Raw genomic sequence first — 15,484 nt, 5'->3', positions numbered from 1 at the left:
CTTAGCCACCAAGTAAGATCTTGTTATGGTATACATATTCTACTTGTTATAGCCACCGAGTATATATAACAATGAGATAAAACTAAACCCTAGGTCAAGGTAACGGTGTTTTTTCTTTTTGTTTTTTTTTTTTTCCTTTTTGTTTTTTTTTTTTTCATTTTTGTGAAAATGGGTCAAATCTCTCTTATATTGTTTTAACTTTTAACCAGACACTGATTTTTTTTTATTATTATTATTACATTAGAGTATCAGATCGAGCAGACTTATGATAAGATATGTCGTAATCATTTTCCAAATTTCAAGGCTCTAATTCTGTAAACCAAACGAATATTTTAAGTGAAAAGATGAATCTTTTTTAAATTTTGATTAAGTCCAAAATGAAAAACTTAATAAAATAGATGGTAAACTATATTAACTTTGGGTTTGGGGTTTCCGAGCAAACGCCAGCGATCACTTTCGCCCAAATCTTCCAAACCCTTCCAACTTTGCAAAACAAGCTAACCACCTGGTTAATTAAAGGCCAAACTAGCTACATTAATTTTAATTTCCTTTTTTTTGTTCTAGAATATTTTAAAATTTTAGTTAGTAGAACATTCCTCCTCTACCAATAGCTCTATCCTTGATATTCTATCGAAAAAAAACAACTCTTATCCTTGATATCATATGTCAAACTTGGTCGTATTTTACGCGTTATTAATGACGTAATCAATACCTACCCTCGTCTTTCTTGTTCCAATCGAAACCCAGTTTAATTCTTAATCCCCTCCCTCCCTCCCTCCCATCCATCTCTCTTTTTCTCTCAAAACTCAATTCGATTCCCATTCTACCCCTGCCCTCTCCTCCAAATTCCAAATCCGACCGCCACCGCCAACGCCACCATGTACAGCAATATGCTGGTGAACTGCTCCAACTGCCACACCCCGCTCCAGCTTCCGTCGGGCGCCCAGTCGATCCGCTGCGCCCTCTGCCAGGCCGTCACCCTAATCGCGGACCCACGCTCCCTGCACTCACTTCCCTCCTCCCACGCGCTCCCACCTCCCTCTCCTTACGGCCACGCGCCTCCCCCTCCTCCCTCGCCCCACAACCACGCGCCGCCGGGGCCTCCGCCGAGCGTGCACGGCCGGAAGAAGGCGGTGATCTGCGGGATATCGTATAAATACTCGAGGCATGAGCTCAAGGGTTGCATCAATGACTCCAAATGCATGCGGTATCTCCTCATCAACAAGTTCAAGTTTCCCGACGAATCGATTGTCATGCTCACTGGTATGGATCATGTTGCACATTGCTTGTTATATATATATATGATTGTTATATTCAAGTTTTGTATTTATATATAAGTGTTATATTGGAGTCTTTAGACCATAAAGGTTGAGACTTTTGAGAAATGGAGCTGTTTGAAGCATTTGGGGTAGTTTTTATGAGAAAGCTGTTTAAGCATTTGAGAAATGACTTGATGATTAGATCAGGAATGGGGGGTTTTTAGGCTTTTGGGACTCTTTATGAATTTCATATCTGAGCTTAACACTAAATAGGAAGCTTACAGTCAAGGGTGGTCGGGCGGATGTAGAAACTTTATTGGCGAGCAATATGTAAATTCCATAGAAACTGCAGGGCCGCAGGGGTCGGTACTTTTTTTTTTTTTTTTTAGAGTAGTTGTATCTGGGTCTGGGGACTGCCTGACTTCTTAGTTCCATTTATGTTCTGTTATGTTGAACTTCTACTCCCTTGATAGGGCAATGGTCGTTTCATGAACAAGACAAGGGAATGGTTAAGCGTTGCGTGCTATTGCAACAAATTTATTGGCTTAATGCTCTCCTGCAAGGTAACTACTAGAAAAACTAGAGCTGGCCTAGTTTAAGTCAAGGCTAGTAAGCACACAGCTTCAGTACTTTCAGGATGATATTGCATCCCTTGGTTATTGTCATTTATAGTTGCAAGTACTTTAATCACGATAATTAATTTTGTCTTGTTCTTCAATCTGTCATCATCAGGAGTTGACAAAAAGGGCTATCTTTTGTTGTGTCATTTCTTTCAAAATATGCCTTCACCTGGAAACAGAGAAGCTTCTTAATAACCTTTCCCCTTCTAGTATGAAATTATCCTTTTCTACTAACCAAATGACACAGAAAAATTATATATCAATCTCAAAGCAAATGCTTGCAAATTTGTCTTGATGCAAATCATTTGGCAAATTGTATTTTGTATTCTTATTTTTTAACATGTATACTGTTAATTCTTTACATATTTTGTACTGCAGAAGAAGAAACTCACCCAGCTAAGATTCCAAATAAATACAACATTAGAATGGCATTACATTGGCTTGTACAAGGATGCCAACCAGGTGACTCCCTTGTGTTTCACTACTCTGGTCATGGTTCACGGCAGAGGGCTTATCATGATGATGAAGTTGATGGATATGATGAAACCCTTTGTCCCCTTGACTTCGAAACCCAGGGTATGATTGTCGATGATGAGATAAATGCAACAATTGTTAGGCCCCTTCCACATGGGGTCAAGCTTCATGCAATTATAGACTCCTGTCATAGTGGCACTGTACTGGATTTGCCATTCCTTTGCAGAATGGACAGGTTAGTGGGTGTAATATGAAGTTATGCATGTCTTGCTTCGCTTTCTATGTCTACCTATAGTCCTCTTCTAAAATAAGATTTGTATATGTGGATATCCCTTGTTGATTTAGGGGTGGAAAATATGTATGGGAGGATCATCGCCCTCGATCAGGCATGTGGAAAGGAACAAGTGGTGGAGAAGTTATATCTATCAGTGGTTGTGATGACGATCAAACCTCTGCTGATACATCAGTAAGTTTGACAAGGAAAAAAAATGTCTCGAGTTCAGTAATGTTTATAGCTTCAATTTCCACACATATGATTGATACTTTTTGGGGTACAGGCTCTATCCAAGATCACATCAACCGGTGCCATGACTTTCTGCTTCATCCAAGCAATCGAGCGTGGACAGGCAGCCACATATGGGAGCATACTCAATTCTATGCGTAATACCATTCGAAGTACGGGTTCTGGCGGTGGTGGTGGTGGTAGTGCTGTTGCTTCTCTCCTTGGTGGTAGTGGAGGTGCTGTTACATCGCTTGTCGGCATGCTTCTAACAGGCGGAAGTGTTGGTGGTGGTGGGCTAAGACAGGTATTGGCTTGCACGACATTCTTTGTATTGGTATTGAAAGTTCAATGATAGTTGTCGTTATATCACTATAGGCTTTCTGTACAGAGCTTCATCTGCACAGGAGTCTCATTAGTTTATAAGCATCCGGTTAAATTAAATTCTCATATATTTATTTTTCCTTGACATTGCAATTTATTGTCATTGACCATGTTTTTTTTTTTTCTTGTTACAGGAGCCTCAATTAACTTCCTGTGAGCCGTTCGATGTGTACACGAAACCTTTCGCCCTATGATGTTTTCTGTCTACTCATATCAACACTACATGTATTTTAGTCTATAGATATTTCATATTTGTGAAACAACTTGATGGGTAATAAATTTATTTAACATTCTTTTATGTTTCCTATCGATAGGATACCCTTGTTTGCACTGCTCCTTACCTTTGGTATAGCTGTCCTCTGTTCCTAGGATGTTCATGGTGAAACGGGATATGCATCTGAAATCCCCAGTATATGAAATTGTGAAGTACCTTCTTTACTCGTTACTTTTCTGGTCTTAACAAAATGATAACGTAGCTGACGGGGAACAGACTCTTATACAAAGAAGAGCTTGAATGAAAATCCATGAAAACGGATATTACACTGTTTACTTATAAATGAAATGATTCTTTGAACGTCTGAATAAAATGAGACGAGTGGAAGACTCTGTTCATGACCAATTCACTTCCGACACTGGCGTTGTTGTCTAAAATATAACCAAATATTAGTCGCAACTCTCGTAAGAAATAAGTCCACATGAAAAGAACAGGGAGATTAAAAAATGATGCTCAATTGAACCTTCCATAACTGCAGTAATGTTTTAATAAATAACATTGAAACATGGAGAATGCCAACTACAAACCCCATACATAAATTTCCCACCACCCACCTGGAAAAATACTTTTTGCAAATTCATTACGCAACCTAAGAGCACTGGCCCCATGAATTTTTTTCTTTCTTTCCAAACGATTACAATGAGCATCACTATGTCTAAAGAAATTTCTCTAGTGTCCTTGATTTGAGAGGATCTGGAGGCCGGAAATTCTCCAACCGCAAGTTGGAGGATGTACGAATCTCATTGAGAACACTCTCTCCTTTCTCTGATTTGATAATCTCCAAGATATTTCCAAGAACATTGCCTGCAAGCCCAACTTCCAGAAGTCGTCCTGGCTCCTCTCCACCTTCACGTATTAATTGCCCAATTTGATTCAACGAAACTACATTTTCTAAAATGCCTTTGGCAAATATCCGGGCAAGAAACTCTGGTGCTCTAGGGGCATCATTCACGGCATCCTCCAAGGTGGAGAGAACATTTTCAAACCTGGGCAGAGGAAGAAAAAGTTAAACAAAAGAAAAAATCTGATAATAAATAAGGCCATATATTTCAATTAACAGTGAAAAAGTAAACTTGATCGGCCAAAGAAAAAAAAGGAAAAAGAACTTTCCCCTACCCTTTGATGAGCTGGGACTGACTCAAAGTTCCATCCTGGGACTTGGTAAGATTAACTAGAAGCTTTGCGAAGAGATCTCTCTCTCCGTCCTTCCTCTCAAAAGAGTCTGTGACCCAAAGAGATATCATTGTTGGATGGAAGCTTGGTGAGTTCAAGTCTTTGATGCATAGAACAACTTCCTTCTCGTCTCGGGCACTAAAACATTACACCAAAAAACTGATTATTAAGACTGAGCATATAGGAAGCTCCAACGCATCAACAATCTCAAGTGACCAGAAGAAGTACCCGAGAGTGTCTAAAACATATTGCTTCTACAAATTTTGCCACATAATTATGCAAAAATAAATAAATAAATAATAAGAACAACTTTTTTGGATGATAATAATACAACATAAAAAATACACATCAGAACCCAGATCATACATAAATATAAGCAGTTAACCAAATCAGCCTAAAGCAAAAAAACCAAAAGGAAAAGGAAAGAAAGATTCAATTGAAATTACTACCTATTGAGTTTAATTCAAGCTCAGAGGATTCTTAAAGTACTGTAGTGTCAACCAAGTTTCAGTTCACTTTTTATAGGTTTCAATGCTTAATGTAATTTAAACTACTAATGCTTCAGTCATAAGTTTTAAAAATTAAAAATAAATATAAAAAAAACAAAGATATTAAAAAATATAAATGTTGATAATATAAAAATAGTGTAAAAAAAAAAGCCTCTATTTAGCTTCTACTCCATGTTCTTAGAGAAATACTGCTTTCTTGAAACAGAAAATAAATTAATGAGACAAAACCATATTTGCATTAAAATGGGAATAAACAGGCCAACATAATGCATTAATATGATGAACACCCACCCTACAAATGTCATACTGACATCTAGTGGGCAGACCAAATCAAGTTCATCAATCAAACCCAAAGAGAAATGCTCAGCAATGCTGTTTTCAATTACTAATGTACTCAAAGAAAACTCTTGTTTATGAATCCAACAAACAAGGAAGAACATGTACATACAAAAAAAAAAACAGTAGTATTTTTTTATACGAGGAATACAGGTACATACGAAAAAAACAATAGTGTTATGATTCTCTTTCACCATATAAACCTTCAAGGGTTAGACTGTGAGTGCTACAATGATCCGAATTTCCTTATTTCAAGATTTAGAGAATAAAAAAAAACTAAATCTTAATAGTAGCAAGTATGCTGCTCAACTGTTAGCGTGACAACTAAAACATGACAAACTGCATACCAAGAAGCCCACTACGAAAAGATCTTGCAGTAACATTCCCTATAAAGGTAGGGGGGAAACAAAAAAACAAAAACTAAATCTTAATAGTAGCAAGTATGCTGCTCAACTGTTAGCGTGACAACTAAAACATGACAAACTGCATACCAAGAAGCCCACTACGAAAAGATCTTGCAGTAACATTCCCTATAAAGGTAGGGGGGAAACAAAAAAAAAAACAAAAAAAACTAAATCTTAATAGTAGCAAGTATGCTGCTCAACTGTTAGCGTGACAACTAAAACATGACAAACTGCATACCAAGATGCAGAGGAATTGGTTGTGAGGAGAAATTTCAGTGTGGATAGAAATCATAGCTATTATGGCCCCTATAGCTCTCTTTCCCTTGTTCAGCTTTTATTTTGGCCAACAGGAAATTATGAACATGAGACCTTTATTCTTACTTCCCTCATCAAATGTCATTTAAGCTAAGGCTGACGGACCATGTATTATAATTCCATCTAATATTTGACAGTAACACAGGTTGTGACTCCAATATATCAGTTACGGAAGTCATTCTGGTGGGGTAACAATCAACATTGACCATGTGGTAGTCTAACAAAACCCTTGTGGTTTGTAGAACATGCTAATTCTTCACATCTCTTCACAAACAAGAGTTATAGCTGCTCTTAACGGAACCAAGGAGATACTTTTAAGTTATTTGCATTGTCTGCAAAATATATGACAATTTCTTTGGGAAAAATGAATGAAGAATATCGAACCAAGAGTTGACAAAGAGTGCAAACCAGAAAGGAATTATTAGACATTTTTAAACCACAGGGGCATATTGAGTGTCACCCCAACCACAGGACACTAAACCTTAAACTTGTAGCCTACACACAAGACAAGCAATAACCAAAAGAAAATAAAAGCCGTGTATCTAAACTACCTTGACTCATATTCATTCATTAAGTTATGTAGTTGCTTTTCCTTTCTATCTTTTGACTAAAGACAAGAATTGGATTAAGTTGCACCCAAAACAAAAAGTCTCGACCACATTTCTTTGATTGAATCCTATCCATTCCCATAGGGCATAAAACACATGCGCTACATCTCTTCCACTATATAAAAATGATTTCTAGCACCTAAGAATTATCACATCAAAGTTATCCCCTAAGAAGTATCACATCAAAGTTATCACCTAAGAAGTATCACATCAAAGATAGCACCTAAGGACCAAGAAAGTAATACAATTGCGTGATGACAATAAGCATGCAAGGGATGAGAACATACCTGTAAAATTCCTTAATTGCTCCCAACGACATATCTCTAAGATGTTCTTCCGACTTTTCTGAAGGAACATTTTGAGTTAAAGCTGCCCCCTGTGTACGTGTGGATGGTGTAGTCAGAGATCTTTCGAAACTACGATCTGAACTCCTTGGGTCCCTACCACCAAAATTTATATTACGCTCTGGGGCACTTGACTGATCATAAGCAGCTGGACCTCCAAATCTATCGGGCGGCACAAATCTTGGCATTAGATCCTCCCTAGGGTTGTAAGTTCCCCGCTCTGAGAGGGAACTAAAACCATTCAAACCAGCTGTCATCCTCCTGGAGTCTCCAGGATTAGGAGATATCTCAGGGAGAGCAGCTGACATTGAAGGTGGTCCTCTGACAGACATTCCTCTGGCAAGACCACCCTGGGGACCCAAAGTAATGGAATCATCACCCATAGGTCTTTGTGTCAAGGCTGACAAGGTCCTACCCTCATAAGAATGTCTTTCGTCTACACGGACATCTGCACGGGCATCCTGACTTCCAAAACCACGAGCCGGAGTGGGCATCCCACGGAAACCACCCATTTGTGCATTTGATGGAGATAACATAGTCGACCCTCTTGGACTAAATTCCATGGGGGGGCCCCTTCTAGCTGATGGATTCATACCTGGACCACGGCCCAGCCTACTAGCTTGTGCCTGTCGCTCTTGTGCAGCATCTCTGTGCACTTCCTCGATTTTTTTTGGTCCTTCAACTTTCCTCCTCTGCTGCCATTTATTCTTGCGCAGATCAATTGTATCCTTCAACATGAACCTAACCCTAGAAGATAGTTTCATGTTATTCGATAGACTTTTCATCCTCTCAAAATATGCATCCATGTGCTCCTTGGCTTTCGGATGATCAATCATCTCCCCAATTGTGCTCATTAGTTTGCACAAAGCTTCAATATCTTCCTCATCTGGAGTCTGCTGCTGACCTAACAACTTTTTAATGCACTCATGCATTATTCTCTCGGTCAACATTTTCTTCTTGTATAACTCCCCAATTAATCTAATGTTACCCAACATTCGTCTCCGTGCTTTAATTCTTTTCTCTTCTCTTTCTTCTTCAGACTGTTTCACTTCACCCTCCTCATCAGCCTTATTGGCTTCCTCTTGTTCTCTCTCTCCCCTCTCAAATTCCTCCTGACACTTGTTCAAAAGCAACCTCTTAAAGGTTATCTTTTCATTGTCTTCACTGAAATCAGGCAACTCCGCGGCAAGATAAAAACAGAAGTTTGCATACATCTCACAGAAAGTAGGCTCCATTAAAGCCTTATCAAAGATTTGAGAGATTACCCCGGTCAGTGTTGTGGCATTATCAATATTAACAGCTTTTACTTGCTCAAACAGTTTTTCAAAATTCTGGGGAGTCAGCTTGTTTAATATAGCCTTCAACTGCCTTTGCTTGGCCTGTTCTTCATCACTCACTTTACCTATTTCATACTTCCTCTCAGCTTTGTGCATCACCTGTAATGGAGTCTGAGGTGAAGGCATCAACCCCTTTGGTTGAAAATTTGTAGCTCTCTGCCACCTGTCAGCATCAGGATTATTTCTTTGCATCCCTCCCTGAGAACCTGCAATTGGCCCAGGTAGGATCCCTCTAACATGCTGAACTTGTCCCCGTGGACCTGGACTTCTCAGAACACCAAAATTTCCTTGGACAGGGCGGAAATTGGCATTACTGCCTTTGTTCCATCTATCATCTTCATTCAATCCACTTCCACGTCGATCAAGTCTTCCTGCCCCTCCTGGCCTGTCAATAATTCTTCCAGGACTTGGGATTGAATCATAATCGACAGAAGCACAGGCATTCACATTGACATTCAAGATTTCTGACATATCAGACGTAATCTCAAAACCCTCTGGTAGGTCAGAAAACTGCATTGAAAATTTCAGAAGAAAATCTCTGGAATACTTCTTTGCCCCATGTCCACTCCCATCTATGTCACCACAGGCCTGTTCTCCACTATCTGAGGTTTCCAGTTTCGGTGTAGAGATGTCAGCAGCATCTTCCCAATCATCGGGCTCAGCTTTACTCGGTGCACCTTCATCTCTGACTGCAGAAACTTGCTGAGTAGAATCAGCAGCTTCCTGCTTTGATAATATGCTAGTAGAAGTGCTCTCAGCACTTTCAGAAGATGCTACATCTTTCTTGTCTTCAGGGTTCTTATAAGCCCCATATAAATCAGAGGTTACCCCAGCAGCATCAGCCTTAGAAAGAATTTCTTTTCTTTTCTTCTTCCCCCCTTTTGCAATAGTACTCTTAGTTCTACTCAGTTCGGGAAGGGGTTTATCCTTGGAACCTGACACTGTAAGTGAATCACCACCACTAACAATATTCTCAATATTTCCCCCACCAACAGTATTATCCACACTTTCCCCTTCATGCTTTGAAGTAGTACCTGAAAATTCTGTGGCTTGAAAAGGAGCAGAGGGCTGATCTGGTCTACTAGGTTTTGAGGAAGCTACTTCATTATTACCCATGCTATCACTTCTGCTTGAAGATGCATCCATCCCATCTAATTCTGAATTGCTCCTGACATGTTGATCTTTGCCTCCTTGTGCAGTTTCAGAAGTTCCAATAACATTGCCTTCAGTGGTTTCCTTTGCAACAGAGTGCTCTGCTGCTTTGTTAACAGATTCCAGACTTTTCACAGAGGTAGATTCTGAAGAAATACTAGGACTATTAGCATCTTGTTTGTATCCTTCAGGCAAATTTTCTTCCGACTGTTTTTCTGCTCCCACCAATTCCTCTTTCCCTCGTTCATCCAGCAGTGAAGAATTCCCTGTTTGACTTTGATGAACAACATCAGCAGTATTGACAGAAACCCCAGTACTGATTTCAGAAGAGGAGGAGTTGGCGCCTTCTCGAACTGCTTCAGCCTTTGAGTCAGAAACATCAGCAGTGGCTGAACTAACATTTGATAGTGATTCCCTGGCCAATTCTGGCACAGATTCAATACTTTCTGGAACAGGAGCTGTATTACCCTCTACAGGTTCAGAAGCACCAATACTAGATGATATGGCATGTTCTGAAGCCCGAGAAGGAAGGCTTGATGTGGTACTAGATTGCCCAACGACCTGTGTCAAAATGCAAGCAGACAAAAAAATTTCAAACAGTTAAATATTTACATCGTTTTTGTAAAAACCATCAAAATTAAAAGACAAGACAGAAAGTGATCTGCCCACCAAGTATTAAAAAAAGTACCTGATGCTGTGGTTGAACATTCCCTTTCTTGCCTGGTTTCTTCTGCTGATCTTTAATTGAGTTTGACCGACTAAGGGATTCCTTTTTTCTGACTTCAGTGGCGGTTACAACTGGTACAGACTCCTCAGCTGGGGCAACTGAAGTAGAGGATAAAGAACTTGAAACTTGGCTTTCAACAGAGGGAGATGAGATAACTGATGCCGGCACACCTGCAGATACTTTTGCCACTACTGGCAATGATTTGTTAACTGATGGATCACTGCCAGGAAACCTTTGAGGATGAGATGAGATAACTTCTCCAGCTGGCCTTGAAGGCTTTGAGAATTCACTTTTTTCAACAGAAGCTGTGCTGTTTGGCGATGAGTCGACAGCTGGTTTAACAGTAACAGGAATAGCTGCGGATGGAACAGAGGCAATTTTATTATGAACATCCCGTGCATGTTCCAGGTTAGGTGGGTGAGCTGAAGGATTCATGAAAGGCATACTTTGGGGTGGACCCTGGCTCACTGGGTAGCTAAATCGTGGTGCTTGTGAATTGGGTGGCATGTGACTACTTGCTAAAGGATGCGAATTCGGAGATGGAAAAAACAGGGGATTAGGATTGTAAGAATTGGTATAATAGCTTGTAGGATGAGAACTCGCAAACGAAGGCATGGGCTGGGATTGAGAAACATTGGGGTGAGTCCTGGCGGCTGATGAGCCACCATCTGGATATGAATCTGCCCGTTTATCAAGCCTCAACTCTTCATGTGTATCTGGATGTGTAATCTTGACAGGAGTTTTACGAGGGCCTGCAAACTTTCCACCTTGCTGTTGGGGGTATTGTGCACCTATACCAATCCCCAAGTTGTTCAACTGAGGCAGCTGAGGACCCATTTGAGGGGTAAAACCCAGGCTCTGGCCCTGATGCATAATTCCAGGAGGCTGCATGGGATGGGGTTGTAAACCTGAAACGAACACTGACTGCTGTACTTGAGAGCTACCTATTGGTAGTGGAATTGGCACGGGCATTTGGAGTGAATTGGCAGTCATACCCTGTGACTGAATCTGCTGGTTGGGGCCACCAAACTGCAGAGAAACCTGTGGCTGATGAAATGGCATTGGCATAGAGATCCCAGGAATTGGAGGACCAGAAGGTTTCTGAGTTTGGCTAGCAGGGGGTGTAGGTGAGACTTGCACATCCTTTTTGGTCTTGGGTTGCAGATGAGCCTCAGCAGCTCTAGATTGGTCGACAGAAGGTTGATCTTTCCTTGGTAGCTGCTGCTTAGGAACAGAAGGGGTCGGCAATGACGGTGCAGGTCTAAAGGACTCATGCCGTGCCTGCATGTTTAACAATGACATGATCATTTTGCCGTAACTTTGAAACAGAAAAAGAAAAAAGATAATAGAATATCAGCCCAGACACAAATACTGCTTCAGTTACTCAGTGGCAATTAAGTAACACGTGAAAATTGAAGTACAAACACAGGCAATCACACATTATGCATAACATAATAATAATAAAATTACAAAACAAAAACACACTTTAATATTATTTGCAAAGGATAAAAGGAATGAATGAGTCTGAGTAATGCACTGAATCATATTTCATAAAGTATCATGTGAAATTGAACCATCAGATGTGAGCTTTTAACAGATGGATGACCTGATCGCGCTTCTGCTCATCCAAATTTGGGGGAGCCGAGCTGGTTCGAGCAGGAATCTACAAGCACAAATGAAAATTCAAAAGTTTAAAAAACATAGATTGAATTGTTCAGCACTGAAAGACAGAAAACTGGACAATTGGTATCAAGTGTTCAAAATAATATTACCTGCATCCCATTCATCAAACCAGGACTTATGGACCCGAACTGAAAGGAAAATCCCTTAGACGCATCTCCTGGGACTGAACCATTGGAATATAAGATTAAGAACATTAACAGCTGCATCCTACCAATATTTCATCTTTTCAAAGTGTTTCTTGTGTGTGAAGTGTATTACTATACTGTTCATTTGATAAACCAATGTTGACAGAATCTAAAATTTCCATAATCCCCTTATTTTAACATATGTGAAAATATGCCAAGCCTCCCCAACATCAATGACATGAAAATCCGCCAGTCCACAGTATTAACTTACCCTTCACAGGAGTATTGGGCCCTCTTGAGTCAGAATTCACGGAGGCAGACTGAGAAGCTGGAGCCTTCGGAACAGCTCGAGAGCTTCTCTGTGCAACTGATGGTTCTGTTTGCTTGGGAGCTGTGCTTGTAACAGTTGTCTCCGAGGCTCCTATATTAAGACATAACAAAACGAAAAAAATGCTTAGAAACGAAAATCAAACCAAATGGGAAAGCACATTGTAAAAGAGAACTTATTGCCTTAAATTCTCAAATCCCTTCAACTAGCTATACAAACTTATACAGCATTACCACACAAACAGGCAGACTGATAATAAAGTACATAACTTGGATACTATAACATCCGTACCGTGAAATTGCGGCTGTACATGGGCGCCATTCGGTACACCGCCGCGAGGTGTAGAAGCACTCCCAGGATCCGACGGATTTACACTGGCTACATTCCCCCTAGGTTGCCCTCCTTGTGCATTGTTGTTAGTCTTCTTGAAGCTGAAAATTCATCACAAAACCATCACAACAAAATTCCCAACAACCACATAATTCAGCAACACACACACAAAAAAAAAAAAAATCTCAGTCCTCAAATCCCAGTCGAAACTCAAAAGCAATTCAATTGAATTACACCATCCAACAAAAACAAAAAAAAAAACAAAACTTTAACAAAACAAACCCTAGAAAAAAGCATAAGGAAACGGACCTGCGGTTGGAGGAGAGGGAAGGGGCGGGCCCAGCGGCGCCGGCGCCCTTAGGGTAAGCGGGTGAGTATCCCCTGTTCTGCTGATTGGAGCTCGCGGATCGCCCTGTTCTACGATACTGCGTCTCGTTCTTATCCGACCTTGATTGATTGAAGGACATAAATCCCTACCCTAAATTCCCAGTTTTCTCCTTCAAAATTCTCTGACCTCTGCAAACCACAAAACCACACACAGATCCGCCAACCGCCACAAACACCAAATCAATCAAAACTACAAACCCTAACGAAACCAAACAGAAATAAGCACGTATGATAAGTAAGAAACAGAGCGATTCGAGAGCTCGATTAGTGTACCTGCGGAGTGAGAGTGGGATAAAAAATTAGGGTTTTATTGGGGAACCATGAGAGAGGGGAAAAACGCAGAGAGTGATGGGAAAAGTTAAACACAGAGAGAGAGAGAAAGCAGAGATATGGGGGAGTTTTGGTAAGAAAGAAAGAAAGAGAGAGAGAGAAGGGAGAGAGGGTTATTGTGGTAACAAACTCACCCGTCAGGTGGTCAAAAGGTAGGTTTTTTAGGAGATCATTCGAATGGGTCTTAATTCTTTTTTACCCCCCACTTTTTACGTTTTTTTAACTATTGATTTTTTTGTTTACCAACCACTTTCTTTTTTAATTTGGATTATTTATTTATTTATTGCTACTCGAACTTTTTAAGAAAAGCCATTGAAATGCGTTGTCCTCTGTCTCACTCCTCTTCTGTAAAAAAAAAAAAAACAAAAACAAAAACAAAAAAAAATTAAAAAAGAGAGATGTAGATCAGCGAAGTGCTCACACATCATCGCTTGTTTATTTCAAAATTTTTAGTTGTCGCTGATTTGTCTATCTGTTTTAGAATGTGGGTTTGTGAGTTTTGGATCGTCTCGCTTATTTTGATAATAATATTTAAAATACATTTATAACATTTGAATAAGCATATTCGAGAGCATCTTCGCCAAAAGATGTTAGACTGGATAAAGTTTACTTATACCACATTATTAGTGCTTTACTTCTCTAAAAGTGTAGAGTCGTTTAAATGAAGTTGGACTATTTTATTATTAAATATTTATAAATTGCATCTAAAGTCTTAGTAACCGTATCCTTTTCTTTCATATTCTCATGCAACAACACCCCTTTCTTTTATATTCTTTTACCCCTCCCTTCTCTTTTTATGTTTTTTACTATTTAATTTTAGTTACAAATCAATTTCTTTTTCTTTCTTTTTTGAATAAACCAATCAATTTCTTTTTTAATTTAGACTATTTATTTATTTATTGCTACTAAACCTTTTAAGAAAAACTATTGAAATGTGTTGTCCTCTTTCTCACTCCTCTTCTGTAAAAATAAATTGAAAAGAAGGATGTAAATCACCGGCGAGCTCACACGTCATCGCTTGTTTATTTCAAAATTTTCACTTGTTGTTGATTTGTCTACTTGTGATAGAATGTGGGTTTGTGAGTTCTAGATCGTTTCGCTTATTTTGATATTAATAGTTAAAATACATTTATAATTGCTGAATGCTCATATTCTAGAGCATCTTCGCCAAAAGACGTTTTACTGGATAAAGTTTATTTATACCACGTTATCAGTGCATAACTTCTTTGAAAGTCTAGAGTTGTTTAAATGAAATTGGACCATTTTATAACTAAATATTTATAAAATGCATCTATAGTCCTAGTAACCGTATCCCTTTCTTTTATGTTCTCGTGCAAGAACACCCCCTTCGTGCAACAACGCCCCTTTCTTTTATTTTTATTTACCAATCAATTTCTTTTTTAATTTAGATTATTTATTTATTTATTGCTACTAAACCTTTTAAGAAAAACCATTAAAATGTGTTGTCCTTTGTGTCACTTCTCTTCTGTAAAACAAATTTGAAAAGAAAGATGTAAATCACTGGCGGGCTCACATGTCATCGCTTGTTTATTTCAAAATTTCCCCTTGTCGCTGATTTGTCTATTTGTGTCAGAAGGTGGGTTGGTGAGTTTTGGATCGTTTCGCTTATTTTGATAATAATATTCAAAATACATTTATAACCGTTGCATGGGCATATTTGCTTTACTAGATAAGGTTTACTTATACCACGTTATCAGTACTTAACTTCTCTAAAACTCTAGAGTTGTTTAAATGAACTTGGACCATTTTATGATAAAATATTTATAAAATGCATCTAAAGTCTTAGCATCATTTTTCAGACCAAAAAAAAAAAATGTCTTAGTAATCGCTATCCCTTTCTTTTATATTCTCATGCAACAACACCC

General features: G+C 39.2%; 2 protein-coding genes across 3 annotated transcripts; one reads left to right on the top strand and one right to left on the bottom strand.

Annotated features, from left to right (window-relative positions):
• The first annotated feature begins 735 nt into the window (after window positions 1-735).
• On the top strand, window positions 736-3,534 carry LOC133713980 (metacaspase-1-like). 2 transcript variants are annotated; one of them, XM_062139995.1, is made up of 6 exons: window positions 736-1,263; window positions 1,733-1,822; window positions 2,258-2,588; window positions 2,699-2,819; window positions 2,911-3,159; window positions 3,371-3,534. In XM_062139995.1, the coding sequence occupies exons 1-6, from the start codon at window positions 879-881 to the stop codon at window positions 3,428-3,430; spliced, it is 1,236 nt and encodes a 411-aa protein (XP_061995979.1). In that variant the 5' UTR covers window positions 736-878; the 3' UTR covers window positions 3,431-3,534. The 2 variants fall into 2 exon arrangements, with proteins under 2 accessions (XP_061995979.1, XP_061995980.1); XM_062139996.1 differs by lacking the exon at window positions 1,733-1,822 and having other exon boundaries at window positions 745-1,263.
• A 415-nt stretch (window positions 3,535-3,949) lies between these two features.
• On the bottom strand, window positions 3,950-13,701 carry LOC133713975 (eukaryotic translation initiation factor 4G). The gene is made up of 10 exons (XM_062139990.1): window positions 13,542-13,701; window positions 13,191-13,397; window positions 12,843-12,982; window positions 12,495-12,644; window positions 12,188-12,261; window positions 12,022-12,078; window positions 10,377-11,696; window positions 7,143-10,249; window positions 4,627-4,821; window positions 3,950-4,496 (listed from the first exon to the last, which is right to left on the bottom strand). Exons 2-10 carry the CDS (start codon window positions 13,346-13,348, stop codon window positions 4,166-4,168), a joined length of 5,532 nt encoding a protein of 1,843 aa, XP_061995974.1. The 5' UTR covers window positions 13,349-13,397; window positions 13,542-13,701; the 3' UTR covers window positions 3,950-4,165.
• Window positions 13,702-15,484: the final 1,783 nt, after the last annotated feature.

This window comes from Rosa rugosa, chromosome 6, assembly GCF_958449725.1.
Source record: "Rosa rugosa chromosome 6, drRosRugo1.1, whole genome shotgun sequence".
Classification (NCBI taxonomy): domain Eukaryota; kingdom Viridiplantae; phylum Streptophyta; class Magnoliopsida; order Rosales; family Rosaceae; genus Rosa; species Rosa rugosa.
Note: the sequence above shows the minus strand (reverse complement) of the source record. Positions and strands in the feature narration are given on the sequence as shown.